Genomic DNA, 15,249 nt, shown 5'->3' with positions numbered 1-15,249 from the left:
ATACTCGCGCTCACGTTCACGCAAGACCGTCTTATAATCATGGTTCGTGTTGTTATCTGTATACGTTGACGCTAGTTGCGTCTCAGCGCACGATTGAGACTTCAGTGGCCACCGCTAACTTCGCCACGCGTGCGCTGCACGTGCGCGAGGATATTCAGCGTCTTGCGATCACGGAGCGGCCTCTATGAAATCGCTTATCTATGACGCATTTCTCCGAGTGGAATAATAGGTGCAGTTTCAGACGCCTCTGAAGAATCATGCTGAGTTTATACCCTACGAAATCTTTCAAACACATTTGCATGTACTTTTATATCCGAAAAAAAAAAGAAGTCAGTACAACTAGAAAGAAAAATAAACAAGGTAGCATGGTGTAAACTTTTTTAAAAGGCACCTTTGCCACTGTGCGCGTTCTGTGGAGAATTCGGAACAATAGATAATTTATTTTTGACCTGCAGTAAGCCTACAACAGTACGAAAAATTTTATAGAAATAACTTTATCTGTGTCTGTCATTTTCTCTTTTGAAGCCTGCATTTCTAGGGTTTCGAATGCGAAGGTATGCGTGGCTCTTAGGGACTATAATAATGAGACTAATTAGTTGTAGAAGTAATCAGTAATATTATTTTAACGTGTCTACAATATTATATACCTATGAAAATGAGAGCATTACAGTGGTTTTCGAATGGTAAACCACACATTTCATCATTATTAAAAATAACTCAAGAGATGATGATGGCTAGAGTTTTGCGATCTCGACGAAAATAACCAAGCCACAACTCATACCATTAATTTACTCGTTGCGCGGAGAACCTCAGGCACGACAACCTGATGCTTTATTTTCACACCTGCTCACCTAAAAAGGTAAGAATCGGTGCAGTGATTTGATCGCTTGCCGCGGGGGGCCACTTGGCCGATCATTGTGAGCGGTGTGGGTGCGCACCAGCATTTGTGGCAACTCGGGTGTTGCGACGGAATCATGAACAGATCCAACGCGAGATCCGTGCGGCCATGTATACACACAGGGAGGCAGATAGATCTGTAAGTGTACCCTCAATTGGCTTCTTGGAAGAGCGCATGCACGACGCGAAGCTTGCATTAACGGCAGAATGGGGACGTTACTATCAGTTTAACTTTTGTTGTTTTTTATTTTATATGTCACGTGTCCAGTGTAAATTTTTGCTTGAAGTCTCTAGCGATCGTCTTGTGCGCATATTTCTCTGTTCTTGTTTGGTTCCGCTATATTATATACAGTGTCGTCCATTCTTGGTACGAACTCCACACCACGTGTCCGCGCTCCGCGGGGCGCCAGCGCACACGATGCGGCCGCGCATCGAAGCTTATCGGCGCAGGCGCACAGGCATTGCCTGATTAGAGGGACCTTGAATATATTCTAGGTCACTCTAGCCTGATTTCTTGTGACGTAGTGGTGCGCCGTGCTGCTTTGTTGTAAAGCATGCCTAAAGATCAGCGTGCCAATAGCGATTGAGCGTGCCCCACTGCCGTTGCGGGAAAGCTCGCGTCAGTTACTGCAGCTTGATGTGACGCGCACCGCGGAGCGCGGCCACTCGGTGCCGTGTCCGTACCAAGAGTGGACGACACTTAAGTCGAAACCAACTAGCCCGAATTTCTGTTTAACTGTAAGCATGAGTCTCTGGTATTACATCAGACTACATGCGTCTCTGGTCATGCACCGAACTCGTATAGCCCGCTTGAACGAACAATTGACTGGTAAAGTAGACCAAGGTGAATTCTCACTAATTCATGAACGTGTAGCTTAACGCTCAAGTGCCATGTGAAACACTATGATATGCGAAGAAGCGTAGCGGAGCAGATCGAGCAGGACCGTGACCCATCGGGTGTGGTGTCTCGAGGAAATGCATGCAGCTGTAGATGATACTTGCTTTCCTGTTTCGGTCGCCCCACGTCGATCGAACATTTGTCAAAGAGTCATTATTATTAATATTGGAAGGTTCCTATTTTCCCGCACAAGCCAAGAAAAACCCAAGCGCTTGCCTAATATATAGGGGCTGTCAGTGTGCTGGAGATGACCAACTGAGAGGAGCTCCTCCTCCCACCTGAATTTAAGCCCTGGTCAGCAGGTGTAATGTTGTTTGATAAAAGCGTGGAACCGCACCAGGCTTCACACCATCTGAATTGCATAACCCGTGGGCATAGTTTAAAGCATGCCCGCCAATTTTCGGGGCTCAACCACAGCCCTCCTCAACAAGACAGGGCGCAAATACAAAGACTCCCACTGGGTATACTTCGTTACTTCGCATAATGATGATACAGTGATGCATTATGACTTACTGGTTGGCTTTTGCCTTTGGGTCGCCAAGAAAACCTGTAAGTTGTTTTTTCAATCTTATTTCAACGAGGTGGCCGCACAACGGTTATCGATATTGCTGCAGATGAATTTATGGCACAGAAAATGATGCCGAGTATCTTTAGAAGAAAAACAAAATTACGTCATTGAAGAGTAGAGGTTTTAAGACTCATCGTTCCCGAGTGTAGATAAGTCGTTATGCCTTTCAAAATGTTCCGTGCTACCATTTAGTATGAAGACCGTTTGTAACGGTGACCAAGCTCTCCACCCGCCTAATATCAGCCATTATTACACCCAAGAAACAATTACGCGTTTTCATATTTCACGTATTTATGTCACAGTCGTATCATATGTTTTGCATAGAATGCATATGAGACAGCGTTACTTTGATCGCTATCCGCGAACTTTCGCAATGATGCATCTGCTGTTTTATGAGCGCGGACAACCTATGCAAATATATTTAAGAACTCTGTTAGCGTGCGTGGGTCACTTGGGATATATCCAGGATAGTTATGTGGCACCAAGTTACTTGCTCGAATCCTTAAATCCATTTAGGCGTCGAAATTTTAGGTCGGACACAGATTAAGCTACCCGCTGATGTCGATGCAGGTTAGAATTCCGCATTTACTCTCGCGACCTCCAGTCGTTTATTTGTGCAGATTTATTCATAATTGCGCTTGGCGGACAACGACTACCGGACAAATGGTGAATCTTGAAGGACCAATGCGGTGAAGCGTTTGGCGGCTCTCAACAGTTGACGCTGTAAACGGTAACAACAATCTATCCGTCTTAGAAGGCGCTAGGTGGGGAATAAGTGTTCATAATCATCATCGTCATAACCTTTGGCCAGTGCCTCGCGTGCGAACGTGCCAAGAGCTCGCGAAGGAGAAGAAGCAGAAGAGCAAAAGTTCTTGGATCGAACGCTCGTTTCTACTACCGCTGCCTGTCCAGCCGATCCACAAAACCACCGCTCCCTCTGTAGGCCCAGCAGACGTCTGCCTCAACCTCGTCTCATCGACGACGAACTGAACGAGGTGTTCCAAAGAGGCTGCGTCTTCGACGTCTCCGACCAGCAAGCCACGAACGACTGGGCCTGCTGTCCGGTGGGTGACAGGCAATGCGCGTGCGCCCGATGGTCGGGCGGGTGGCTGGCACCATGTTTGCTGTTCCCAGGGAGGATGACCGGCGCCAAGTGTTTGACCACAGTTGGAGGCGGAGCTGTTCTGCATTTGTTGGCATCAAGCCTGCTGAGTCCTCAAGACCAAGCTTGGTGTTCATCCAGGCGCTAGACGAAACGGGTAATGCTTGCGCCGTCGAACGCACCTCGAAGAAAACCGTGTTTGAATGTTTCAGCGTCTTCTGGGCAGCGGCCGGCGCCATCAAAGGCCCCTCCATGCCTGTCTTGAAGGAGCGCCCTGGAGTGGTCTGCGTCATGGTGAAAGAACTGCACCAGTGGGTCGACAGGCTTCCATCCATGGGTCAGACTTGTGCGGTATCGGCTGACTACCTCGAGGTGCATCAGGGGCTGGTTCGGCGCTTGATCTCCTCCACTGAGTCGGCGGTCTTTGCGATGAATGTTTCGGCTGGGGGCCGACACATCAGTTCAATGAAGCATCAGTTCAACGAGAGGGCACGTATGCGTTTTCATCGTTTACGCACTGATTTTTCGTACGAGCAGAATAGAGCTGATGAAAGGAATGTTCGGAAGAACCTACATTTGCCTGACTTCCGGAGTGCTCGGAGCTGCGTTGCGGACTCCTCCGAAGATTGGGCGAAGTCGGCTGGTTTCCCGGTGTCGGAAGAAGCTCTGGAGGCTGCGGGCGCAACTTTGGTTCCTAACTATGCGTGACAACTGTCCAGGGAACTTTGACTGTCACCTTGCGCTCAAATGTATCTACAGCTGCTTTTGCTGCAAATGCCCGCTGGGATCAGTGTGCTCGAGCAGGAGTTTGAGCTGGCAGAGCAGGACTTGTTCGCCCAGCTCGATAAGCTTCTTGTCGAGAAGGGCGACTTGACGTTGTCCTGCGGCGCCTATCCTGTTTGCGTGGTGTGCCCTTCGGAGGTGTACGTGAACATCATCCCGCTACTTAGAATATATAGCGCTATAAATACTCGTTGTTTAATTATTAAAAAGAAAGCGAATGGCAGCTTGGTAGTGTTTGTGTGCAATCATTTGGTCACCCCAGTGGCAGTCGTCATAGTTCACGCTTCCGCGTTATTGTGTAAAATTTTTTTTGTCAGACCTTTGAGTACTAAACATACCCATTCTTCACATGTGATGGTTGGGACAGCGAGTGTAAAATGATGTGGTGCAGGAAAATTTACATATTTTTGTAAACCGTGGCATAGCAAGACAGAATGCAATAGCATATATGTTGTATACAGGATTCGCCAAATGGCCCCGCCGCGGTGGTCTAGTGGCTAAGGTACTCGTTAGGTCGCGGGTTCGAATCCCGGCTGTGGCGGCTGCATTTCCGATGGAGGCGGAAATGTTGTAGGCCCGTGTGCTCAGATTTGGATGCACGTTAAAGAACCCCAGGTGGTCGAAATTTCCGGAGCCCTCCACTACGGCGTTTCTCATAATCATATGGTGGTTTTGGGACGTTAAACCCCACATATCAATCGAAATCTGGCAACAGAAAAAAGGTTAAAGAGGTTGCTTGCAGTTACCTTATTTGAGGGCGCTGCTTTCTTTTGCGGGTGGGAGCGCAGTCGCGCAATATTTTCATACTTCACGGGCTTTCTTTATTAACAGGAAAAAAAAGTTAGCACGCAGTTAGTATTGTTGAAAATAGCACAAATAGATCTTTACAAAATGTGCACATGTGATTCGTTGATATTTTGATAATTAGGTAAATACTTCTGAGTTACAAATATAGTCATGTTAATTAATTAGTTGCCATAAATAAAAAAATTAGTAGTGGACACGGCAGTATACTTGAAACAATATCCACTAAGATTGGTTACTCGTGTAACACCTTTCCGCTTTTTTTTTAATTGTGCTGTGTGATAACTGGGACACCCTGCAGTGTATGTATTGAATCATGCGGCAATAAACTTCTCTACTGAAGCCATTTGATGAGTACTTGGAGAAGGGTTGCAACGATGATGATGTAGTGGTGGCCTGGCCCTTTATAACGGTGGAACACACTCGGTGTCCTGGCTTCATGAAAAAAAGAGGGGGAGAAAGCAAAATTAAGGAAAGTAAAAATAATTAAAAAGGTCCCTTTAAAGGATCCCATCTGCCGCAATGTAATCGCTATTTTCGAAATCTGCGAAGAGTTTCTAAATGTCACCACGTACCGGCCAATTGACCCGCCGTGGAGAAATTAGCGGCCGCGTCTCAAAGCGATGGCTTCACAGCGCGTCGGCATTTTTGAGGGCGGCATACCGGCAAAGGAAGCGCCGTCGTCCCTGATGGGCGATAGGTTGGCATTCCGCAACGTGGTTGTTGGGAGCGCTGCGCAAGAGTGCAGTCACGTGGTTTGATTTCACATTTCGCGGGCTTTCTTTAATCGCAGGAAAAGGTTGCCACGCAGCAGGTATGTACACATCGCCACACACACACACACACACACACACACACACACACACACACACACACACACACACACGCACGCACACACACGCACGCACACACACACACGCGCGCGCACACACACACACACACGCACACACGCACGCACGCACACACGCACACACGCACGCACGCACGCACGCACACACACACAAAGAACGCTAGTGGTCGTTTCGGAATGCCTTGTACAAGTGAGTGAGTATGAATAATTTTGCATAATTGATCTTAGGTAATTAACCTAATAAATGCAATGTAAAATACCTCTACGAATGCTACACAAAGACAAATCATGTGCAGTTAGTTGGCTTCATTCAGGAGTGCCCAACCATGTTTCTCTGAATATTTGGTTCTTGTTACGTGAAACGCCCTTAAGGAAAGTGGTTAGCAGTCCGCCGCGGTGGATAAGTGGTGCTCTGCTGCTGACCCTAAGGTCGCAAGTTCGATCCCGGCTGCGGCGGTCGCGTTTTGGTGGAGGCGAATGAAGTCCGTGTGCTGTGCGATGCACCATGCCGAAATTTCCGGAGCCCTCCACTATACTGCGTCTCTCATAACGTTGTTTTGGGACGTTAAACCCCAACAATTATCATTAAAACTGGTTCCCATAGGTAACGGTAGTGATGTGGGCTCGTTGGTGTGTCATTGTCACTTTTGCAGAGGCACAGAAACTGACGAGGACACAGGGAAGGAGCCTGTGTGTCGACCACAAGTCTCCTTCCATGTATGTCCTCGTTCTGTGCTGCTCTATTACAGATATTATCGTCTCGCGAAAAGGATGGGTGGTCCCCTTGTGTGTTTCGGACGACTTGCCTTTTTCCTGGCTAGGTTTTTGTTTGTTTCCTTGCCGTTTTCCCTGCAGCACGCCATCACTGAAATTTCGTCACGTGAAGTCCCACTCTCAGGTTCCGTGACGTGAAGTACACCGGAACCTGGGACGTGAAGTCCCGGGTTCCGGTGTAGCCTCGAATAATTGAAATGCGGTAATGAATATATCTAATTATGCGCAGGTTCTGGATTTCCAAAATACGGGTATGCCATAAATTGTCACGCCCTACAACATATATTTGTCAGTTAATGCTTTCAAATTAACTTTAGCAGCGGTAAAGTATTTACGACTCGACGTATAAAGCCCGTGTGCGAAGACGACAGATACCTAACATCGCATTTTTCTATTAAACAACCTGTGTTGTACCAAGGAAAACACCCCAGTATATAGTGCGTATTGGCGTTTCCTCTATGCAGCCGTGACTTCCAAGTGTTCATTTTCACAATTTCAACATGTACAAAAGTGAACACATAAATATGCATGCACCTCGTTCATTATAGTACCCCTACTTTCGGCCTATACCAAGACACAAAATAAAATATCTCGATTTGCTTTATCTTGTTCAGAAGATGCATGTGTGCCGACAGCATGATGCTATTTGCGCACACAAGCGCCGGTCATGTTCGTTGCCTTCGTGTTTTTTTCATGCATTCTGCAAAACAAAATCAACCGAAAGCCAGTACTCTTTGTTTTCCCTCTCTCCCCTTTTTTTCTTGGGGGCGGAAGAGGGGGCTTTGCATCACCGTGCATCAAGGCAGGTATATTACGGAGGGGTTTCAGTGGCGCCATAATGGGCTGTTAAAATTTAGGTTTTGCATCTTCAACAACTAAAGGAACAGTGTTACGATAGTCCCATGCGCATGGAAACAGTTGGATCCATACATGCGATGTTTCATGGCCTTATTATTTCACGTCCCAACATGCAATAACAAGGAAACTTAGGCTTAACAGCCCGAGATGGCGGCGCCTATATGCGCCATAGATCGCAAATGTCTGTTTTGTCTGGTTGATCTCTGTGCCAATAGTTCCCGCCACAAACGCGCCTACTCACGTTTTTCCCGCCGGTACAAGCGCTAAGGAGCCAATTGCATCGGTCGCACAAGTGACAACTCAAAACAGAGTCGCGTCCGAAAAAGGTTGGCGGTGCGCTTGGATGTAGCAATACGCACGTTAAAACCTCGCAAGTTGCCCACACACTTTACACTTACGCAAAGTGGTTAAGGGCGTATGGTAGGGCATGGCCTCCGAGATGGGGGGCGTCGTGCGCCCGCCATCTCGGAGTCTATGGATAGAGTAAACGCGTTATGTTGGTGTCAGCTTTATTCTCCAGAATTGTGCCATATTTTGCCGTAAAATTTCGCGTGCTTAATAAGAGTACCGGTGGCCTTCAGTCTGCCAAATTTTGGCCCTGTAGCTTTTCTCACTTGGTTCCCGGGGGGCACAAAATTTAAGGCTGGTGTACAAAATTAAATGTACCTTTTTTTCAAAAACCATAAAGAGTTTGGCCGTAACATTCGGCACACTTATTCATTAAGATATTAGTATTAATTCGAACCTATATCTGACTCTATATCCCATACGAAAACAATAGACAATGTCCTCACTTTTCAAGTGCCGTGAGGGAGACTTTCCAATTAATCTTTCTTTTTCTGAATTATGAATGAAACAATTTTTCAAAGTTTTAGGTTCAGACTATTTAGAAAAGACTTAGCTATATTGTGAGTAAATTTCAGCGTGATCGGCCAGATGATTTTGCGTGTAACGCACATATAGTTTGGAAAATTAAGAAAAAAGACTAACCATGAAAAAACGCGTCTTAACATTAAAATACACGCGCGGTACGGGCTCACTACTGCAATAATTCCTCTAAAAATACACTTCGGTGAAAAAATTTGCGATAAAATTGTGAAAATGGTATGAAGTGAATATATTTAACCAATCTAGCTATAGTTATAATTAAAGAAAGATGCGCGTACACGCAGAAACAATGACAGAAAAGACCCTGTGTATCCGTGAGGAGACACCATGTCTGGCGCGTTTTTAAGGGGCTTGAAACACTCAAACGCGCTTGCCAATGCATAGTTTTGTTCCTGAGAGACAGAGAGAGTAAACTTTTATTTCCGACAGATTGCTGTGATGGGGTCCAAACTAGGAGCTAACGGAGATACAGTGTTACCCGTCAGGTTCCTCAAAGCGGGTATAATGTTTAGCAATGAAACAAAACCAATTGTTTGGTTGATCTCCCTAACCTTACCCCTTTAAAGGACTTGCGCTGCCGCCTTAAGAGGTTTGTAAAATATTGTCGAAACCTCTTTTTATGTCCTACGTAGCTGTTCAGCGCAGAAGGAAAAAGGAAGAGTCGACAGAGCCGGTCAAAAGAAGGTACAAAGACAGTTGTTTTTTTTCCTGACCGGCTCGACTGGCTGTCTGTTTTCCTTGTTGCGCTGTACCAGTTGAAGAGTGGTAAGCACAGCGCAATAAAACAGAGAGCCCACGATGCGGCGGCTTCGCCCAACGCGGGAGGAGCCAACTGCGCGCCAGTCGAGTCTCTTCTCGGATCAACGATAGTTTTAAAGAGCAAATGAACTCGCCCGTACCTCAACACTTTGGCAGTCCCCGGAGTAGATTTGATGCATTTAGTTCGCAGAAAAGTTGAGGAGTCTCTAGCAATGTTTGTGGGATACCGATACCTGCAATGAGCTCCACCTAATAAATTCGCGTTTAATGTCGTCACTGATTCACCGCCATCGCTTCAGGAGATCGCCAATGACCGGCGTCCTCCTCATGCGACGTACCAAGTGTTATGCATGCGGTGCAGGCCCTATTTTTACTTTATTTGCGTTGGCGCTTTGAGTCGGGGGAGGACGTGCGTAGTAGAGGAGGAGGAGGGGTGGAGACAAGAGCGGCGAAGATCACTTCGGTCCCAACTCCGGCAGATTTGTTGTTTGAAGCGTCGTCGTGACAAAAAAGGCTAAGAGTGGCTGCAGCATTCAAGACTGATGAATGCGCAGCGAGTGATATACGACACCACATATATTTTCTTTTAATTACGTTCTTTATTGAGAGAAGCCGGAAAGCTCTTTCAAGGTTTTCTCTTTTTTTTTTCAACATTTTACATTTTTTCTTTGAGTTTTTTTCTGAACACGGACATACTTGAGGACAACACACACAACTGGTTTTGCGAGACATGAACGTCGACTAAGGTTCCAACTCTGAGACAAATAACCGGCCGACCAAAATGGATGGTCATTGTCGCTTCGTTGAAAAAGTGGTGGTGTATATATATGTACACATTTACTACACTCATAGTAGGTGAAATCATTCGGAAAGGGGCAAGAGAGAATGTGCAGACGAAGCATAATATATACATAAAAGAAAAAAATATACGCGCACGCACAACGCTAAAGGCAAGACACACATAAGAGCGATAAAGCGATTCATTAAGATGCTCTGCTAAACGATAAAAAATAATGTCAAAAATAATAATAAAAAAGTTCGGTGTATGATTATCACTGCAAGTAAACACACGTACGACCTCCAGCTTAGACGGCCGTCAAGAACACACGAAATGCGAAAAAAAAAAACGGCACTGGGTGCTATCGAGGAAAGTAATGTGCGGGGCGATATGGATAACGTGGCACAATAAAGTTGGGAAAACTAGAAGAAAACGAGCACGATGAAAACGCGGCTTTTAGCTTCGGTTTTCTTTAGCGAACTAGAGCACTACCGGGGCATCGCAGAGGGCGCTGGCAGCAGTGCCGCGGAACATTCTTGCGCTCTGAAGCAGCAGCCCGGCGCGGCAGCTTCAGTGCAACGCAAGTGTGCTCGCCAGACTGGACCGCCGCTCGCGTCGCAATCACCTCACGGGCGAGTTATGTAATTGCACTGCTTCGTAAAATAAATAACAGTAGGGTCACACGGAAACACGGCGTTCGGTGCCGCCGCTTGCATGGTTGCTTTTTTTTTCTTAACGTCTTGCACTGTGTCCGCGGCCATTTTTTTAATGTATTCATGGACGACAACAAACAAGGCGGTTTGAAGGAACCGCGTGAAGGCACGAGCGTGCACATAAAGAACAGACACACACACACAAACAGGGCAAAATGTGAATACTGTTGCCCCTTTCAGCTTTTTTTTTTATTTCGCTCTTTCTCTAACACGGCACTCAGAAATGCATAATAATGAAGGTCGGTTGCTGGACGGACGTACATGGTTTGACGGCACAGAAACAAAACACAGACGAAAACAAGGACACGAGTAGAAGCCATCCTGGATGCCGCTTATCACGGGACGATGGGGCGCCTTCGCAAGCGCGGACCAAATGATGAGTTTGAGAGCAGGAATATGGCGGCCTCCGAGAGTGCCCTCCGCACAGACGCGTGCAGGCATCTCGTTTGCTTCGCGAAAGGCCACTCGGTCTGTGCGCTTACAGTTGCATGTGGGCACTAGAATGGCTCAAGGAAGAAAGGACACTTGAATAAGGCACGTTGTGTGAATGCACACGCCCTTGCAAAAACAACGGCAACACTGGGCGGCGGCGTCCATGGTAAAGGAAGAAAAGACAACAAAAAGCGTGCGTCCGCCGGGCTCCGTTCTTGTCTATCCCGCCTTCGTTATGGCAGCGGCGTACCACGCGATTGTTTTTGCCACGACCGGGTGAGAAAGTGATCTTTTTTGCTCTCTGCCTCTAAATGAAGACAGGCTAGTTGAGTATTGCCGAAGCATGTCGACGAGAGAGCGCTCCTGCGACCGCATCTACAACTTCAGCGTAGAAACGCGTGGGACGCCGCTGCCATAACGAAGGAGGAATAGAAAAGAACGGAGCCCGGTGGATGCACGCTTTTTGTAGTCGTTTCTTCCTTTACGATGGACGCCGCCGCCCAGTGTTGCGATCGTTTTTGCAAGCGGCCTAGTCAGGCTTGTCTCAACACAAAATGAAGGCGTTCACTGGTAAATACTGCGACACGGTATGACAGTGACGCAAAACGAAAAACAAAATACTAGATAGTGCACGGGGACTTTGCACACTAGCACAAACACACTTAAAACTAACTTTTCGAAGTTTGGTTAGTAATGACCTTGGGCGCAACACGGGAAGACCAGCGTGATTTTGCTGTTAACTTTGCGGTATCTCAATAAAAATAGGCACAGTACAAGGTCTCGCTTGGCGGTACCATGGGTCCACGTGCGGGGCTCGTCAGGCGGGCCTCGGGCTGTGCGCTATCACTCAGAATAACGACAAAAATCGAAAGAAAACACATCAAAACAATTGCAAAATAATGAAAATAACACGCTTAAGGAAACAGAAAAGGTACAGGAGGCATAAGCTGAAAATACAAAATTGTGGGTGAGAGAAAGACGGGTAACACAGACTATGTGAAACAGTTCAGCGCGCTGGCTGGACCACTCACTCGTCGCCGCCTTGGCGACAGACCGGGAAAGAAAAACACAAATGTGGCAGTTCGGCGCTGATGAGACAAATCCTTGGGGTACGCAGACCCGAGAGCATTGCTGGGGCGCCGCCGCTGGGCAGGTCATCACGCCATGAACAGTTCGATGTATCGGCTGCCTATGTTCTGGCGGTTCTTCTCCTGGATGGCTCTTTCCGCCTCTGCACGACTCGGGAATGTGACAACAGCTTCTCCATTTGGACGCCCGTCCGTGTTGCGCTGTATCTGGATACAGTCGGCAGTGAGCTGCGCAAACAGGGGCCACGTTTACTGCACTGAGACCACTTCTGTCTACGCGTTCCCAAGAGCCCCACTGCGAGCGGTCGCAGTTTTGGCAGCGCCTATGTCCACTAATATTCGGGGACTGTTCGAGCATCACTGTCGATAGAACGATATCGGCAGCAGGTCGCGTCGAGCAGTTATTGTACGGTCGATACAGCTGGCATACTGAACATAGGAGCGGTGCAAAAGTGTGAGCTACCATAGTGTGAGGCCGACATGAGAAACCTTCGTAGAACGCTTGTAGAACGATGTGCGCTCGCGGCTGCTCGTCGATGTTAGACAGCGCGGCATTGGACTTACGGGGTGGCTTCAACCGAATCGAGGTATCAGTGATGCTGCGCTCACGTCCATCTGTGCGATGCAAGGAAGTAAAGGCTGGTGCACACCGGCGACTAGCAGCGGTCGCACGACCAATTGCAATTGGCGACCAAAAACCGACTGATGTTTACACCGGCAGAGGTTGCATGCGAGCGACCAGAAGTCGCAATAGCGGAGAGTCACGTCCGGATCTCGTTATCAGTGAGAACTCTGGAGACCGGCGCCGATCAGCTGATCGCCGCCAGCTGAGCGAAGCGAGCGCGCCGCCTTTCTTGTTTTTATCCGTTCTCACCAGTCGCAATTGGTCGCGCGGCCGCTGCTAGTCGCCGGTGTGCACCAGCCTTAAGACCCACGATGTGATTTCCACAAATAAGAGTGAGGAGTTCGTCGCACGGCTGTCCCTGTATGCGAATCTGAACTTGGACAAATTTCAAATGTAGCACGATGCCTCAGTGTGGACTAGTCTATATAACAATATTCTGCTTTTACTTATTTCGGTACACTCAGGCGTGCGGGTACGAGAAATACAATAAGAACGAACTCGACAAACTAACGAAAAGCTGACGCCCCGAGAAGCGTAACGCAAATGTGAGTCTATCGTGCGTTTGTAGCGCCACCGAGGACAACTGCTAGATGCGAACAAGTCACCGTAACAGCAGCGGAGCGTTTGGACAGATCGGTGCCCTTTGGAGACACTGGCGCTCGTTATTTATGCATATTGTTTTAAGTGTATTATTTTCTGTTGGAACATGGAGTTACAAATGTGCTAGTAGTATAGTCTTTGGCGCTTCGCCATTCTATAATTCACTAGATATAAATATACAAGCAGCTATGTCGCCGAGACGATGCAGCCCCACGACACTTAAACGTTACGCTGCAATGGACTGCCTACAGACTTTCGGTTGCCGTTCTCCGGAACAATTTGATTTGATTGATTTGCTTTATTAGTTTATCACGACAGATCTGATGCGAAGCGAAGGAAAGAGCAATTGTCGCACTTTCTTTGCTGCGACCGCGAAAAATAGCATGATAGAAAAAAAATATTACATCAAAAAGACGTTTTACTGAAGTCTGATATTCTTGTTCAACTATACGCGTGTGCACTCCCTTTAAAGTAAGGAGTGTCGCCCGGCAAGTAAACTAGCCCGTCCATCTTGGTTTATAATACTTTGGGGAATTCCAAATCTCAATGCGCACACGACAACGGGAATTCTCCCGCTATATGTGTCGACCTTTTTTTTTTTTTTAGTAGGGCAACTAAAGACCGTCCTATACGTTGTGTCAAATTATTCATGCATGACCAATGATATTTTAATGAAGCTCTCTCTCGCTCGATCTTGTAACGCACAATTTCTCACGTCTTGCTCTCTTTGTTTAAAATGAACCCCATTTTAGTCGCATTATACGTTTAATCGAGCTTGTAATTAAATCAGTAATTTATTCCAATGTTAATCCTGTACCGCAAGCGTTATTAGATATTTCGTCTCGCAATGTCAGAGTTAAGAAGTTGTACTGCCCAGCTGCCACGCTGAATAACATTTAAACTATGAGAGTATAACGCGAAAAAATTCATACAGAAAGATTTCTTGCCCTTTCCTTCTCTACCCGAGCGCCATTTTTGAAGGAAGTGCCTAATATTGATGTCTTTTGCTGCTGCTGCTGCTTGCTGTTTTTCTTAGCACTTTCCCCTCCCCTTGCTGTGACTAAAAGTTTTACGCCTTTTTGGTGTGTGCAATGGCAATTTTCTAGCTATTGCAATAGAACTCTTACTTCGCGTTCCTCTTAGCGAACGGCAGTCAAGTCCACTCTATATAGTAAGCTTATTGCCAGATTTATCTGACATTTAAATTTTGAACTACAATTGAACGGCAGTCAAGTACACTCTATATAGTAAGCTTATTGCCAGATTTGTCTGACATTTAAATTTTGAACTACAATTGAGTTTTCTTTCACCCATCGTACGATCTCTTACAGAGGTCTGATTATTATTGAGTCAGCCGTACTACTACTCTCGCAAACAGTCTGTCTTAACTGCCGCAGTCGGTTTAAAGTACAAATGTATTTCTTGGTCCTCCACGCGCCTCATTGTAACTGTGACACACGCAAGGCGAATGTATAGCACTAAATGAAAAAAAAAAGAATAAATTGCAAGTCATACTAAAAATAAGGGGAAGATACAAAAAAATACCGTAATAACCCGTTAAAGAAGTCAATATATGTATGTATATTTTGCACGCAATTAAGGAACGTAACAAAATAGTCGCCCGCTGCAGCGAAACTCTATAGCATTGCATGGGTCGCCATTCATGCATCTGCTAAAAAGGTAATCGCTTCACCTCACCTACAGGCTGCAAGTACTTCTGTTTACTGCAGTTAAACATTGCTTCTTTTATTACTGCTGTGAAAATGCAGTGCAGTCAAGGACAGCCAACCTCAGCGTTAAACTGCCCCTATAATAGGAGAGATGGCCTGACA

At 46.7% G+C, this 15,249-nt stretch overlaps 2 protein-coding genes across 4 annotated transcripts in view; one reads left to right on the top strand and one right to left on the bottom strand.

Annotated features, from left to right (window-relative positions):
- The window catches only part of LOC119176432 (UDP-N-acetylglucosamine transporter TMEM241 homolog), a 63,092-nt gene that overhangs the window by 43,246 nt on the left and 4,597 nt on the right, over nucleotides 1-15,249 (top strand). The window lies entirely within an intron of this gene.
- fus (epithelial splicing regulatory protein fusilli) overlaps nucleotides 9,761-15,249 on the bottom strand; it is a 155,238-nt gene continuing 149,749 nt past the window's right edge. For all 3 annotated transcript variants that reach the window (XM_037427693.2, XM_037427694.2, XM_037427692.2), the window contains one exon: nucleotides 9,761-12,420. In XM_037427693.2, the coding sequence (XP_037283590.1) occupies nucleotides 12,262-12,420 (159 nt within the window). In that variant the 3' untranslated portion in view covers nucleotides 9,761-12,261. The remainder of the gene's footprint in view (nucleotides 12,421-15,249) is intronic.

Source organism: Rhipicephalus microplus, chromosome X, assembly GCF_043290135.1.
Source record: "Rhipicephalus microplus isolate Deutch F79 chromosome X, USDA_Rmic, whole genome shotgun sequence".
NCBI classification, from domain to species: Eukaryota; Metazoa; Arthropoda; class Arachnida; order Ixodida; family Ixodidae; genus Rhipicephalus; species Rhipicephalus microplus.
This window is presented reverse-complemented; position numbering and strand designations above follow the sequence as displayed.